This window comes from Schistocerca nitens, chromosome 12 (genome assembly GCF_023898315.1).
Source record: "Schistocerca nitens isolate TAMUIC-IGC-003100 chromosome 12, iqSchNite1.1, whole genome shotgun sequence".
Classification (NCBI taxonomy): Eukaryota; Metazoa; Arthropoda; class Insecta; order Orthoptera; family Acrididae; genus Schistocerca; species Schistocerca nitens.
Genome location: NC_064625.1, coordinates 39,845,943 through 39,863,646, shown reverse-complemented (window position 1 = coordinate 39,863,646; position 17,704 = coordinate 39,845,943). Strand labels below are relative to the sequence as shown.

The following is a 17,704-nucleotide window of genomic DNA, read 5'->3' as shown; positions in this document are numbered from 1 at the left end:
AGCGCTAGTAAATAAAGTAAATTCTTTAAGAAAAGATTTTGAAAGTAAATTCACGCTTCAACAGTCTTCGCTACACAGTGGAAATTCATTCCAGTCTACCTGATACTCCCGTCGCAGTGTGTACGCGCCACTCACCGAGAATGTCCGCCTGTGGCAGCCACTTGCCTATCTTGACGTTTGGGGGCTGGCCTGGCAGCGAGTCGGTCTCCCACTTCCAGAGCACGCGCTGTTCCAGCCTGGAGAACACCTTCAGGAAGGCCGCCAGCTTCTCGTCCGGCCAGTCGCTGCTCTTCACGTTGGTGCCCATACTGAAGTACACTGCGCCGGATTCTGCCCCGTCCAGAAAGCTTTGGATGTCCTGCAACGTGTAGCGATTGTCCTCAGTAGCTCACCTCTGTGTTATGCAAACGGTAGATTCGATCTCCACAAATTAGCGATTGCTTATGAACGAAATGTCTAAATTGGAAAAATTTGTCATAAACTCTTTGAGAACTATAGATCGGGGTCTGAAGCTTTCGTGACGATCAAATCTTATTTAGCAAATTAAGTGTAGAATACGAACAATTAGTGAACGCAATAGTTCACTCTCACAAAGGAGTGACTGCACCACACATAGTAAGTACAGTACAGGTTGCTGAATACCTAAGGCGAATCAAAACTGAATTAAGAGCCGTAACATTTCCAATATCTCTTATGGAAAAACATGCATACATGCCACTGAAAGTACTGGAACTTGAAGCATTTGTAACGAATTATGTGTTAACCTACGTAATTAATATTCCATTACTTGAGAATACTAAACTCCTTCCAAACAAGCCTTGGAAGGCCCAACGGTACCGACCGGCTGCCGTGTCATCCTCAGACCACAGGCGTCACTTTATGGGGATATGGAGGCGCATACGAGTGGTCAGCACACCGCTCTCCCGGCCGTATGTCAGTTTCAGAGACCGGAGCCGCTACTTCTCAATCAAGTAGCTCCTCAGTTTGCCTCACAAGGGCTGAGTGCACCCCGCTTGCCAATAGCGCTCGGCAGACCGGATGGTCACCCATCCAAGTGCTAGCCCAGCCCGACAGCGCTTAACTCCGGTAATCTGACGGGAACCGGTGGTGTTACCACTGCGGCAAGGCCGTTGGCGTTAGTTGAGAATAAGGAGCTACACACACACACACACACACACACACACACACACATATATATATATATATATATATATATCCTGGAAATGGAAAAAAGAACACATTGACACCGGTGTGTCAGACCCACCATACTTGCTCCGGACACTGCGAGAGGGCTGTACAAGCAATGATCACACGCACGGCACAGCGGACACACCAGGAACCGCGGTGTTGGCCGTCGAATGGCGCTAGCTGCGCAGCATTTGTGCACCGCCGCCGTCAGTGTCAGCCAGTTTGCCGTGCCATACGGAGCTCCATCGCAGTCTTTAACACTGGTAGCATGCCGCGACAGCGTGGACGTGAACCGTATGTGCAGTTGACGGACTTTGAGCGAGGGCGTATAGTGGGCATGCGGGAGGCCGGGTGGACGTACCGCCGAATTGCTCAACACGTGGGGCGTGAGGTCTCCACAGTACATCGATGTTGTCGCCAGTGGTCGGCGGAAGGTGCACGTGCCCGTCGACCTGGGGCCGGACCGCAGCGACGCACGGATGCACGCCAAGACCGTAGGATCCTACGCAGTGCCGTAGGGGACAGCACCGCCACTTCCCAGCAAATTAGGGACACTGTTGCTCCTGGGGTATCGGCGAGGACCATTCGCAACCGTTTCCATGAAGCTGGGCTACGGTCCCGCACACCTTTAGGCCGTCTTCCGCTCACGCCCCAACATCGTGCAGCCCGCCTCCAGTGGTGTCGCGACAGGCGTGAATGGAGGGACGAATGGAGACGTGTCGTCTTCAGCGATGAGAGTCGCTTCTGCCTTGGTGCCAATGATGGTCGTATGCGTGTTTGGCGCCGTGCAGGTGAGCGCCACAATCAGGACTGCATACGACCGAGGCACACAGGGCCAACACCCGGCATCATGGTGTGGGGAGCGATCTCCTACACTGGCCGTACACCACTGGTGATCGTCGAGGGGACACTGAATAGTGCACGGTACATCCAAACCGTCATCGAACCCATCGTTCTACCATTCCTAGACCGGCAAGGGAACTTGCTGTTCCAACAGGACAATGCACGTCCGCATGTATCCCGTGCCACCCAACGTGCTCTAGAAGGTGTAAGTCAACTACCCTGGCCAGCAAGATCTCCGGATCTGTCCCCCATTGAGCATGTTTGGGACTGGATGAAGCGTCGTCTCACGCGGTCTGCACGTCCGGCACGAACGCTGGTCCAACTGAGGCGCCAGGTGGAAATGGCATGGCAAGCCGTTCCACAGGACTACATCCAGCATCTCTACGATCGTCTCTATGGGAGAATAGCAGCCTGCATTGCAGCGAAAGGTGGATACACAATGTACTAGTGCCGACATTGTGCATGCTCTGTTGCCTGTGTCTATGTGCCTGTGGTTCTGTCAGTGTGATCATGTGATGTATCTGACCCCAGGAATGTGTCAATAAAGTTTCCCCTTCCTGGGACAATGAATTCACGGTGTTCTTATTTCAATTTCCAGGAGTATACATATATATATATATATAATGTTGCCTTGACCAGGCAAAGTGACGATGGGCAAGGAACAGGACGTATATGTAGAGCCAAAGAAAGATTGTTCACATGTACATAGCACTAAGAATTTATATGCAAAGTTATTAACAGATCATCTAGAAAGCAAATGTTTGTGTTAATTTCGATGTATTGCCAAAAAAGTAGGTTATTATAAGACAAAATGTTAGCAATACTGTATTAAGAAAATAATTTATTGGATAGGACTTTATGGACACGCTTTAGTGCCACTGAATGGTTCTATTTCCAAAGGGGGAAGACATGATTATACTGTGTAACCCATACTCATCTCGCTATGTTAAATGAAATATGAATAATTGAACTGCAGAAGAATTTTAAAGGCTGTAGATCTCATATATGTACTCAGTCAAAGTAATCCAGACACATTACCCTACAAGAGATGTAATATCCAATGTAGAGCTGAATACAGATTGTTTTGAGGACCTGCAAACAAAAGTTAATGCGCCAGAAGTACGATTATAATTGCCCTTCAAACAAGTCACATCAGGCTTAGGTGGCCTAAGAATAGATGGTAAGAGAGGGGAAGAAACTGACAAGTTTACAGTTATGGAGTAACTCGAAATGGAACGAGAAGAAAGAGTCCAATCATATCCGACTGTGACTTATATAAGCTTAATTATAATTGATATTGGATTTTTGTTTTGTTCCAAATGCAAATGTTGCAAATATTTGTCTAAAAAATTATGTCATGAAACTGGAGGAAGTAACTATTGTCGTTCCATTTCGGAAAAGACTAGTGAGATGACTGGTAACACTAGACTTGCCTTTGTAAGCAGGACATGGAGACGATGGGAGAGTGATATATGAAAGACTTTTTAGAGAAACGGATGGTGGAGAAAAAAAAAAAAAGGCTGACCATAATGTATACTTATCGGATATTATAAGTAAGCTATGTAAAATTTTAATTGTATTAACAGCACTTTGTGTAACGCACATTAATATACTTGTTCGGGGAGATGCCATGAACGAAGAATATTTTAGCTATAATTCAAAGTGGAGCAGATGACGGAAGAACTTGTTAGCACGCAAGCAGTTGTGTTCTCCCCAGCGACAGAAGTGTGAACAGCATACTTATAAAAGATACTGCCTGTGGACGCAGGAGGCACCAAGTTAACACCTGAAGGTGTCTTCCACAATGCCAGCACGTGGGTACCACTTGTTAAAACACCAAGCAGACGACGGTTCGAGGCACCTTCGAGACAGAAAGATTGCAGCCATAATCTTGACAGTTCGACGGAGATTAAGATGGTCACGTGCAGATGGAATATTTCAATAGATCAGAAAGATAATGATGAAAATCGTGTGCAACGAGTTATGAGTGAAAAAGTTAATAAGCATGTAAAGGGACAGCGGTAGCCAGCACCAGATCAGAGCAGTAGGAGTATCAGAGTGTAATAGTGATAGTGTAGGAGTATCAACGAACAAGGCTGTAATTTTAGCAGCGGTAGCTTGCGGTGGAGGAGTAGTACTTCATCCATTAGAAGACAGCATTAATCAAAGTGGCGCAATTTCAACTGAGAGATACTTTTAAAATTTTGTGCATAACTGAAGCAGCAACTGTACGACGAAATTTTCTGGTAGAAATACTAAACAACGAATCAGATATAAAATAGAAGGTTTATTAAAACCCCTTTACCATAGTTTCAACGACTTTAAAAACCTCTTCTTCAGAAGGAAATACTGGCAATATAAACAAGTTATATTATATATATATATATATATATATATATATATATATATATATATATATATATACTCCTGGAAATTGAAATAAGAACACCGTGAATTCATTGTCCCAGGAAGGGGAAACTTTATTGACACATTCCTGGGGTCAGATACATCACATGATCACACTGACAGAACCACAGGCACATAGACACAGGCAACAGAGCATGCACAATGTCGGCACTAGTACAGTGTATATCCACCTTTCGTAGCAATGCAGGCTGCTATTCTCCCATGGAGACGATCGTAGAGATGCTGGATGTAGTCCTGTGGAACGGCTTGCCATGCCATTTCCACCTGGCGCCTCAGTTGGACCAGCGTTCGTGCTGGACGTGCAGACCGCGTGAGACGACGCTTCATCTAGTCCCAAACATGCTCAATGGGGGACAGATCCGGAGATCTTGCTGGCCAGGGTAGTTGACTTACACCTTCTAGAGCACGTTGGGTGGCACGGGATACATGCGGACGTGCATTGTCCTGTTGGAACAGCAAGTTCCCTTGCCGGTCTAGGAATGGTAGAACGATGGGTTCGATGACGGTTTGGATGTACCGTGCACTATTCAGTGTCCCCTCGACGATCACCAGTGGTGTACGGCCAGTGTAGGAGATCGCTCCCCACACCATGATGCCGGGTGTTGGCCCTGTGTGCCTCGGTCGTATGCAGTCCTGATTGTGGCGCTCACCTGCACGGCGCCAAACACGCATACGACCATCATTGGCACCAAGGCAGAAGCGACTCTCATCGCTGAAGACGACACGTCTCCATTCGTCCCTCCATTCACGCCTGTCGCGACACCACTGGAGGCGGGCTGCACGATGTTGGGGCGTGAGCGGAAGACGGCCTAACGGTGTGCGGGACCGTAGCCCAGCTTCATGGAGACGGTTGCGAATGGTCCTCGCCGATACCCCAGGAGCAACAGTGTCCCTAATTTGCTGGGAAGTGGCGGTGCGGTCCCCTACGGCACTGCGTAGGATCCTACGGTCTTGGCGTGCATCCGTGCGTCGCTGCGGTCCGGTCCCAGGTCGACGGGAACGTGCACCTTCCGCCGACCACTGGCGACAACATCGATGTACTGTGGAGACCTCACGCCCCACGTGTTGAGCAATTCGGCGGTACGTCCACCCGGCCTCCCGCATGCCCACTATACGCCCTCGCTCAAAGTCCGTCAACTGCACATACGGTTCACGTCCACGCTGTCGCGGCATGCTACCAGTGTTAAAGGCTGCGATGGAGCTCCGTATGCCACGGCAAACTGGCTGACACTGACGGCGGCGGTGCACAAATGCTGCGCAGCTAGCGCCATTCGACGGCCAACACCGCGGGTCCTGGTGTGTCCGCTGTGCCGTGCGTGTGATCATTGCTTGTACAGCCCTCTCGCAGTGTCCGGAGCAAGTATGGTGGGTCTGACACACCGGTGTCAATGTGTTCTTTTTTCCATTTCCAGGAGTGTAGGTTAAATTTTAAATTAGCATCATATTCCCTGAACACCTTACCCCAGTCTAACTGTTGCAATCTTTTCCTAAAATTTTGAGGTGTTAAATCGTTAATGGAACGCACTATTTTGGAGGACTGTTTTGCATTACTGTATGGATCTATATCATAAACTGTAACTAGCGGTGCATTGTCAGCAAACAGGCCATTCTTAACAGGAAAAGTTGTTATTTGATTGAATTTATCTTGGTCTGTGAAAACGTTATCTACCAGTGTGTTGCACTCCTGTACCACCCGAGTAGGAAAATCAATAACTGATGTCAAATTGAAAGAACCAACTAATACTTCAAGGTCAAGCTTTCTACGTGACTCTTTCAGAAAATCTACGTTGAAATCCCCACAAACAATAAATTGCTTTCCTTTGTCTGACAGGTAGCACAACAAAGTATCGAAGTTCTTCAAAAATAGTTGAAAATTTCCCAATGGGGACCTATACACAGCTACAATTATAAAAGTGGCTTTATTTAGTTTAAGCTCATGCTTCTGTTGTTCTATGCATTATTTTTTAGTTTCCCAATTTTTCATACTAAGATTGATTTTAACATGTATGGCAACTCCTCCTCTCTTCATAGTGTCTCTACTTACATGTGGTGAAAGGTTATATCCACCTACATTTACCATTTCCTTATCTGACTATATGATGTTCAGACAGGCACAGTACATCTATTCCACACTCAGTCTGTAAATCTTCAATGTAAACAAGAAGCTCATCTACTTTCATTTTTAATCCCCTGATTTTCTGATGCAATGTATTAACATTATTTTTTACTGTACTTTTATGTGAATCTTCTGACAAAAAAAAAAAATGGTTCAAATGGCTCTGAGCACTATGGGACTCAACTGCTGTGGTCATAAGTCCCCTAGAACTTAGAACTACTTAAACCTAACTAACCGAAGGACATCACACACATCCATGCCCGAGGCAGGATTCGAACCTGCGACCGTAGCGGTCGCACGGTTCCGGACTGCGCGCCTAGAACCGCGAGACCACCGCGGCCGGCGAATCTTCTGACATACTAATATTATTTTTCACTGTAAAGTTACGAGAATCTTGTGATATTTTCACATCACTAGTACCTGCCTGTCTGAACTTTTTATTAAGCTTAATTTCAATCAATGTAGGATGATTGGATACTGATCTTAGCCCAAAAAAGTACTCCCATGAGTTTCAGTGCCCCCCCTCCCCCCTTAAAGATTTTGCTCTCATCCCGGCCAGTTTACCCTTCCCTTTCCTATTGAGACGCAGGCCATGTCTTGTGAAGCCCCACCTACCAATACGATCAACAGGAACCAAACCTATGCTTGACAAAGTAGCTGCCCGAAGCAGCTGATCTAGCTCCATATTGACCCTCCTGAAAGAGCTGTTCAATTGGGGCTGGTCATACTGCAAGACAGCAGGAACCAAGCCAATATTTGTATAGTTCGTTGCAGATGTTATTTTTACCAGGTCACACTCAATATTGTAGCACTGATCCCTATCAACACTGTTTCCCACTCCACCCACTACCACAACATGATCCTGCTTTGTAAAACCTTTGCACAATGATCCTACATCCTCTATCACTTGGCTAAGACATGCACTGGGCTTGACAATACTTGTGACCTGATACCTGTCACCTAATTTTTCCTGCAAAACCTGGCCCACACCACTTGCATTGCTACTACCCAACATCAGAACTTTCCTCTTACTATCTACTTTTTTTTTTTTGCAACAGTTGGTTTCCTAGTGAAAGTCCGTTGCGTGCTGACTACACTTACATCTACTTGAGCCTTTTCCTTAGCTGATTGGGATAGCAAGGCAAATCTATTATGTGTGCCAATCAAGAAACTGTCAGATACTGTTCTCTTTCTGTGGATCCTGTTCCTTGCTACCACCTGTCTTCACCGTCCTCTCCCCTTAATCTCATCAGTTCCTCTCTAGCACTATCCAGTTCAGCCTGATGGGCTCTCATATTCCCTTATTGTTCCGCTATTTTCCTATCCCTTGAACATAATCTGAAATACCATAGAAGACACCCATTTACTTCCCCGATTCCCATGCCACTACATTCACCCCAATGTAACCATCTACCACAACAGCTGCACAGAACCCCAGAACTGACTTTCCTACCGCAGCTCAAACACTTCTCGCTCATGGTTGTTTACAATATTTTTTACAAAATTTATCTTGGCAATAACTATTAACTACAGATCACAAAATCCACTAAATTTATGGTGAACACTAATATATGTGTATACTATTAATATAGTAACGTAATGCAGTTAAATTAACGTTAAAAATCAAAACTTGTCTACCCGAAAAATTAGGCCTAAGATCGTATATGCGCGATCCGTACTTTACGCGTTTAATTCCCCGAGTAGATACGGTACTACTAAATAAATGTGTAATGAAAACAACCTAAATTCTTGACTTGATACATAAAGAAATGTCTTAAGTACGCGGAAACGGAGCCTGATGGTTTTTTTTCCTTCGAGAAATGCTTTGAAACGAGTGAAACGTTCAGTAGATAAGGTAGGAGACAATGTACTGGAAGAACTGAAGCTGTGAGGACGGGTAGTGAGTCGGTAGAGCATTTGCCGGCGAAAGCCAAAGTTCCCGAGTTCAAAAATGGTTCAAATGGCTCTGAGCACTATGAGGCTTAGCAGCTGAATTAATCAGTCCCCCTAGAACTTAGAAGTTACTTAAACCAAACTAACCTAAGGACATCACACACAGACATGCCCGAGGCAGGATTCGAACCTGCGACCGTAACGGTCACGCGGTTACAGAGTGAAGCGCCTAGAACCGCTCGGCCACGTTCCCGAGTTCGAGTCTCGGTCCGGCACACAGTTTTAATCTGCCAGTAAGTTTCATCATCAGTGCACACTGCGCTGCAGAGTGAAAATATCATTCTAGTGACTTACTCGAACGACTCTTATGTAAATGATATGGAATGAGTATCAGTTTAATAAGTCACAGCTGCAAAATACTAACGCGAATTCTTTACAGACTAATGGAAAAACTGGTAGAAGCCGACCTCGGGGAAGATCAGTTTGGATTCCATAAAAATGTTAGAACACGTGAGGCAATACTGACACTACGACTTATTTTAGAAGCTAGATTAAGGAAAGGCAAACCTACGTTTCTAGCATATGTAGACGTAGAGAAAGCGTTTGACAATGTTGACTGGAATACTCTCTTTCAAATTCTAAAGGTGGCAGGGGTAAAATACAGGAAGCGAAAGGCTATTTACAATTTGTACAGAAACCAGATGGCAGTTATAAGAGTCGAGGGACATGAAAGGGAAGCAGCGGTTGGGAAGGGAGTCAGACAGGGTTGCAGTCTGTCCCCGATGTTATTCAATCTGTGTATTGAGCAAGCAGTAAAGGAAACAAAAGAAACATTCGGAATTAAAATCCATCGAGAAGAAATAAAAACTTGAGGTTTGCCGATGACATTGTAATTCTGTCAGAGACAGCAAAGGACTTGGAAGAGCAGTTGAACGGAATAGACAGTGTCTTGAAAGGAGAGTATAAGATGAACATCAACAAAAGCAGAACGAGGATAATGGAATGTAGTCGAATTAAGTCGGGTGATGCTGAGGGAATTAGATTAGGAAATGAGACACTTAAAGTAGTAAAGGAGTTTTGCTATTTGGGGAGCAAAATAACTGATGATGGTCGAGGTAGAGAGGATATAAAACGTAAACTGGCAATGGCAAGGAAAGCGTTTCTGAAGAAGAGAAATTTGTTAACATCGGGTATAGATTTAAGTGTCAGGAAGTCATTTCTGAAAGTATTTGTATGGAGTGTAGCCATGTATGGAAGTGAAACGTGGACGATAAATAGTCTGGACAAGAAGAGAATAGAATGCTGAAGATTAGATGGGTAGATCACATAACTAATGAGGAAGTATTGAATAGGATTGGGGAGAAGAGGAGTTTGTGGCACAACTTGACCAGAAGAAGGGATCGGTTGGTAGGACATGTTCTGAGGCATCAAGGGATCACCAATTTAGTATTGGAGGGCAGCGTGGAGGGTAAAAATCGTAGAGGGAGACCAAGAGATGAATACACTAAGCAGATTCAGAAGGATGTAGGTTGCAGTAGGTACTGGGAGATGAAGAAGCTTGCACAGGATAGAGTAGCATGAAGAACTGCATCAAACCAGTCTCAGGACTGAAGACCACACCAACAACATGGAATGATTCGGTTTACAGGATATATATATATATATATATATATATATATATATGTTCGGTGTTAATGTTAATGAACATATTTTTAGTCCTGCTCATGCAGTTACGATTAAAAACTAGATTATTTTTCACAGGTTACCAATTTTTAAATAAAAATTCTTCCGCGGATGAGAAGAAGTCGACCAGGAAACGCGATTTCAATTTACATTTGAAAACTGCTTTGCTCCCTGTCATACATTTTATGTTATTGGGCAAATCATAAAAATAATTCCGTTGCTGTATATAGAAGCCCTGTCTGAGGCACTGACAGCTTTAATGACAGTAAAGAAGGTCATTTTTACCTCTAGTGTGGTAGGTGTGGACATCATTGCTCTTCTCAAATTGCGACGGATTACTTATGACGAGTTTCATTAGGGAATGTACATACTGCGATGGTGCAATTAAAAAGTTAAAAGTCCTTAAGAGGCACCTACAGGATCTTTACAGATGAACACTACATAATATTCTCACAGAACCCTTTCGTGCAGTAATCGGCTACACGGGTATCGGGGACTGTGTGGAAGGGACTGGGTGGTTTTATTTATTGTTCCGTGGGACCAAATTAAGAAGTCTCCATGGTCATGGAACGAGTCAATACATGAAATTATAACACGATATTAGAAACAGATAAAATGAAATATAAAAAAAAAAAACATATCCAGGTGACAAGTCATAAGTTTAAATAAAGAAAATCAACAATGTAACACTGGAATTTGCTTAATTTTTTAGCTCTTCCAGCAGCTCCTCGACAGAATAGAAGGAGTGAGCCATGAAGAAACTCTTCAGTTTAGACTTAAAAGAGTTTGGGCTACTGCTAAGATTTTTGAGTTCTTGTGGTAGCTTATTGAAAATGGATGCAGCAAAATACTGCACTCCTTTCTGCACAAGAGTCAAGGAAGTGCATTCCACATGCAGATTGGATTTCTGCCTAGTATTAACTGAGTGAAAGCTGCTAACTCTTGGGAATAGGCTAATATTGCTAACAACAAACGACATTAAAGAAAATATATACTGTGCGGGCAATGTCAGAATTCCCAGACTATTGAATAGGGATCGACAAGAGGTTCTCGAACTTACACCACATATAGCTCGAACAGCCCGTTTTTGAGCCCAAAATACCCTTTTTGAATCAGAATAATTACCCCAAAAAATAATACCATGTGACATATGGGTATGAAAATATGCGAAGTAGACTACTTTTCGTGTTGAGGTGTCACTTATTTCAGATACTGTTCTAATGGTAAATAAAGCAGCATTTAGTTTCTGAACTAAATCCTGGACATGGGCTGTCCACAACAGCTTACTATCCATCCGAACGCCTAGGAAATTGAACCGTTCCGTCTCGCTTATAATATGCTTATTCTGTCTGATCAAAATATCGTTTCTTGTTGAATTGTGAGTTAGAAACTGTAAAAACTGAGTCTTACTGTGATTTAGCATCAAATTATTTTCCACAAGCCACGAACTTATTTCATGAACTACATTATTTGATACTGTTGCAATATTACACACAAGATCCTTAACTATCAAGCTGGTGTCATCAGCAAACAGAAATATTTTTGAATCACCTGTAATACAAGAAGGCATATCATTTATATAAATAAGAAAGAGCAGTGGCCCCAGCACCGACCCTTGGGGAACGCCCCACTTAACAGCTTAGAGGTTCTCACGAAACCACAGAAAGGGTCTCCGTCTAAAAGGGGGCAGGTAAAACACAGTAAGGTAGTTGTAGAAACGGTCGGTATTGCAACTGTAAATTGTCGTACCTGTAATGGGAAAGAACCAGAGCTCCAAGCCCTAATAGAAAGCACTGAAGCTCAAATATTCATAGGCACGGAAAGCTGGCTAAAGCCGGAAATAAGTTCATCCGAAATTTTTCCGAACGACCTAACAGTGTTCAGAAAGAATAGATTAAATACATTTGGTGGAGGAGTATTTATTGCTGACAGAGGTAGTTTACCTTGTAATGAAATTGAAGTAGATAGTTCCTGCAGAATAGTATGGGTAGAGGCTATACTCTACAATCGGACTACACTATTAACTGGATCGTTTTAACGATCCCCGACTCAGAAGCTATAGATGCTGAACAGATCAAAGAAAACTTGAGTCTCATTTCAAATAAGTACCCTGCTCATACAATTACAGTCAGTGGTGACTTCAATTTACCCTCGATATGCTGGAAAAATTAGACGTTTAAAGCCGGCGGCAGGCGTAAAACATCGTCCGAAATTGTACTGAATGCTTTCTCAGTAAATTATTTTGAATAATTAGCTCATGAGCCCACTCTAAGCGTAAATAGTTGCGAAAGCATTCTTGACCTTTTAGCAACAAATAATCTTGGACAAATAGTGAGTATTGTGACGAATACAGGGATTAGCGACCACAAGGCAGTTGCTGCTAGGCTGGACACTGTAACACCTACAACCATCAAAAAGAAACGCGAAGCATATCTATTTAAAAATCTGATAAAAATGCTCTTAACGCCTTTTTAAGAGACAGTCCTCACTCCTTCCGATCTGATCATGTAAGAGTAGAAAAGTTGTGGAATGTTTTCAAAGAGATAGTATCAACAGCAATTGAGGGGTATGCTGTTGTTGTTGTTGTGGTCTTCAGTCCTGAGACTGGTTTGATTCAGCTCTCCATGCTACTCTATCCTGTGCAAGCTTATTCACCTCCCAGTACCTATTGCAACCTACATCCTTCTGAATCTGCTTAGTGCATCTCTTGATCTCCCTCTACGATTTTTACCCTCCACGCTGCCCTCCAATAATAAATTGGTGATCCCTTGATGCCTCAGAACATGTGCTACCAACCGATCCCTTCTTCTAGTCAAATTGTGCCACAAACTTCTCTTTTCCCCAATCATATTCAACACTTCCTCATTAGTTACGTGATCTACCCATCTAATTTTCAGCATTCTTCTGTAGGACCACATTTCGAAAGCTTCTATACTCTTCTTATCCAAACTATTTATCGTCCATGTTTCAATTCCATACATGGCTACACTCCATACAAATACTTTCAGAAACGACTTCCTGACACTTAAACCTATACTCGATGTTAACAAATTTCTCTTCTTCAGAAACGCTTGCCTTGCCATTGGCAGTCTACATTTTATATCCTCTCTACTTCGACCATCATCAGTTACTTTGCTCCCCAAATAGCAAAACTCTTTTACTACTTTAAATGTCTCATTTCCTAATCTATTTCCCTCAACATCACCCGACTTAATTCGACTACAACAAACGTCTCAAAACTGAAATCGACTACATTCCATTACCCTCGTTTTGCTTTTGCTTATGTTCATATTATATCCTCCATTCAAGACACTATCCATTCCGTTCAACTGCTCTTCCAAGTCCTTTGCTGTCTCTGACAGAATTACAATGTCTCTTCTCCATGGATTTTAATTCCTACTCCGAATTTTTCTTTTGTTTCCTTCACTGCTTGCTCAATATACAGACTGAATGACATCGGGGAAAGGCTACAACCCTGTCTCACTCCCTTCCCAACCGCTGCTTCCCTTTCATGTCCCTCGACTCTTATAACTGCCATCTGGTTTCTGTACAAATTGTAAATAGCCTTTCGCTCCCTGTGTTTTACCCCTGCCACCTTCAGAATTTGAAAGAGAGTATTCCATTTAACATTGTCAAAAGCTTTCTCTAAGTCTACAAATGCTAGAAACGTTGATTTGCCTTTCCTTAATCTAGCTTCTAAGATAAGTCGTAGTGTCATTGTTGCCTCACGTGTTCCGATATTTCTCCGGAATCCAAACTGATGTTCCCCTAGGTCGGCTTCTACTAGTTTTTCCATTCGTCTTTAAAGAATTCGCGTTAGTATTTTGCAGCTGTGACTTATTAAACTGATAGTTCGGTAATTTTCACATGTGTCAACACCTGCTTTCTTTGGGATTGGAATTATTATATTCTTCTTGAAGTCTGAGGGTATTTCGCCTGTCTCATACATCTTGCTCACCAGATGGTAGAGTTTTATTAGACCTGGCGCTGCCAAGGCTGTCAGTAGTTCTAATGGAATGTTGTTTACTCCCGGGGCCTTGTTTCAACTCAGGTCTTTCAGTGCTCTGTCAAACTCTTCACGCAGTGTCGTACCTCCTATTTCATATTCATCTACAGCTTCTTCCATTTCCATAATACTGTCCTCAAGTACATCGCCCTTGTATAAACCCTCTATATGCTCCTTCCACCTTTCTGCTTTCCTTCTTTGCTTCGAACTGGGTTTCCATCTTAGCTCTTGATATTCATACAAGTGGTTCTCTTTTCTCCAAAGGTCTCTTTAATTTTCCTGTAGGCAGTATCTATCTTACCCCTAGTGAGTTAAGCCTTTACATCCTTACATTTGTCCTCTATCCATCCCTGCTTAGCCATTTTACAGTTCCTGTCGATGTCAGTTTTGAGACGTATGTATTCCTTTTTGCCTGCTTCATTTACTGCATTTTTATATTTTCTCCTTTCATCAATTAAATTCATTATTTCTTCTGTTATCCAAGGATTTCTATTAGACCTCGTCTTTTTACCTACTTGATCCTCAGCTGCCTTCACTACTTCATCCCTCAAAGCTACCCATTCTTCTTCTATTGTATTTCTTTTCCCCATTCCTGTCAATTCTTCCCTTATGCTCTCCATGAAACTCTGTACAACCTCTGGTTTAGTCAGTTTATCAAGGTCTCCTTAAATTCCCACCTTTTTGTAGTTTCTTCAGTTTTAATCTACAGTTCATAACCAATAGATTGTGGTCAGAGTCCACATATGCCCCTGGAAATGTCTTACAATTTAAAACCTGGTTCCTAAAACTCTGTCTTACCATTATATAATCTATCTGAAACCTGTCAGTATCTCCAGGCTTCTTCCATGCATACAACCTTCTTTTATGATTCTTGAACCAAGTGCTCTGTGCAAAATTCTACCAGGCGGCTTTCATTTCTTACCCCCAATCCATATTCACCTACTACGTTTCCTTCTCTACCTTTTCCTACTGCCGAATTCCAGTCACCCATAACTATTAAATTTTCATCTCCCTGCCCTATCTGAATAGTTTCTTTTATTTCATCATACATTTCTTCAATTTTTTCATCTGCAGAGCTAGTTGGCATATAAACTTGTATTACTGTGGTAGGCGTGGGCTTTGTATCTATCTTGGCCACAATAATGCGTTCACTATGTTGTTTGTAGTAGCTTACCGGCATTCCTATTTTCCTATTCATTATTAAACCTTCTCCTGCATTAACCCCATTTGATTTTGTGTTTATAACCCTGTATTCACCTGAACAGAAGTCTTGTTCCTCTTGTCACCGAGAGATATATACCACATATATACCACAGAAATTAATATGTGATGGTACTGATCCCCCATGGTACACAAAACGGGTCAGATAGTTGTTGCAGAAGCACCGAAAAAACATGCCAAATTTAAAAGAACACAAAATCCCCAAGATTGGCAAAGTTTTGCACAAGTTCGAAATATAGCGCGTACTTCAATGGGAGATGCTTTTAATAATTTCTACAACGAAATTCTGTCTCGAAATCTGGCAGAAAACCCAAAGAGATTCTGGTCATACATGAAGCACACCAGTAGCAAGAGTCAATCAATACCTTCACTGCGCGATAACGAAGGTGAAGTCACTGATCACAGTGTCACTAAAGCAGAGTTATTAAACATGGTTTTCCTTATCTCCTTCATCAAAGGAGACGAAGTAAATATTCCTGAATTCCAATCAAGAAGAACTGCCAAGATGAGAAACATGGAAGTAGATATCCTCGGTGTAGCAAAGCAACTTAAATCACTTAATAAAGGCAAGGCCTCCGGTCCAGATTGTATACCAGTGAGGTTCCTCTCAGAGTATGCTGATACAATAGCTCCATATTTAGCAATTATGTGCAACCGCTCGATTACAGAAAGTTCCGTATCTAAAGACTGGAAAAATTGCTCAAGTCACAGCAATAACCCAAAAGGGGGAAATAGGATTAATCTGCTGAATTACATGCCCATATCACTAACGTCGATTTGCAGTAGGGTTTTGTAACATATGCTGTCTTCGAGCGTTATGAATTACCTCGAAGAAAAAGATTTATTGACACACAGTGTGCAGGGATTCAGAAAATAGCGTTCTTGCGAAACACTTCTAGCGCTTTACTCAAATAAAATGTGTGCTATCGACACGGGATGTCAAATTGATTCCATATTTTTAGATTTACAGAAGATTTTTGACACCGTTCCTCACAAGCGTCTTCTAACAAAACTGCATGCCTATGGAATATCGCCTCAGTTATGAGACTGGATTCGTGGTTTTCTGTCAGAAAGGTCACAGTTAGTAGTAATTGACGGAAAGTCATCTAGTAAAACAGAAATAATATCCGGCATTCCACAGGCCCTCTATTGTTCCTGATCTATATTAACGACATCGGAGACAATCTGAGTAGACTGTGCAGATGATGCTGTCATTTACAGTCTTGTAAATTCATCAGATGACCAAAACGAATTGCAAAATGATCTAGATACGATATGTATATGGAGCGAATAGTGGCAGTTGACTCTGCATGAAGTTAATAACATGAATTCTAAAAGAAATCTGCTAAATTTCGATTACGCGATAAGTCACACAAATCTGAAGGCTGTAAATTCAACTAAATACTTAGAGATTACAATTACAAATAACATAAATTGGAACGATCGCATAGATAGTGTTCTGGGTAGAGCAAACGAAAGACTGCGATCCATTGGCGGAACACTCGAAAGGTGCAACAGGTCTACTAAGGAGACTGCTTACACCACGCTTGTCCGCCGTATTCCGTAGTACTGCTGTGCGGTGTGGGATCCGCATCAGGTGGGACTGACGGATGACATCGGAAAAGTTCAAAGAAGAGCAACATGTTTTGTTGTTTTGTATCATCACGAAATAGTGGAGATAGTGCCACAGACATGATACGAGGGGTGGCGGTCATTAAAACAATGGCGTTCTTCGTTGCGACGGGATCTTCTCATGAAATTTCAATTACCAGTTTTCTCCTCCGATTGCGAAAACATTTTGTTGGCACCCACCTGCATAGGGAGAAATGAGCATCACGATAAAAGAAGAGAAATCAGGACTCGCTCAGAAAAATTTAAGTGCTTGTTTTTCCTGCGCTCTGTTCGAGAGTGGAACAGTAGAGGGGCAGCTTGAAGGTGATTCATTGAACCCTCTGTCAGGCACGTTATTGTGAATAGCAGACTAATCACGTAGATGTAGATGTAGAATCCTGTCTTTCTAAATGGTGAGTTGCGCGAGGAAATTATTCTATAAAACTTTAATGAATCGAAATATGCAAAATACGTACGCCAGGAGGTTGGTTCGTTCGTTACCATGACTAGTAATTGTATGAAGAACAACAATAGCTGAATTTAATTGATTGAGACGTTGTGAAATATTCAACTTCTAGTTCAAGTTTTCAATGTGAATGCCCAAAAAATTGGAATATTCTACACTATTTAATGACACCTACGCATGCGCTAAATCAGTCGTTGGTATGACTCCATTTGTCATTTCACAATCAATATAGCATGTCTTCTCGAAACTT

General features: G+C 42.6%; 1 protein-coding gene across 1 annotated transcript in view; it reads right to left on the bottom strand.

Annotated features, from left to right (window-relative positions):
- Nucleotides 1-17,704, bottom strand: part of LOC126214893 (UDP-glucosyltransferase 2-like) — a 105,746-nt gene that overhangs the window by 26,983 nt on the left and 61,059 nt on the right. Inside the window, exon 4 of the mRNA XM_049941537.1 lies at nucleotides 136-358. Coding sequence (XP_049797494.1) covers nucleotides 136-358 — 223 coding nt within the window. The remainder of the gene's footprint in view (nucleotides 1-135; nucleotides 359-17,704) is intronic.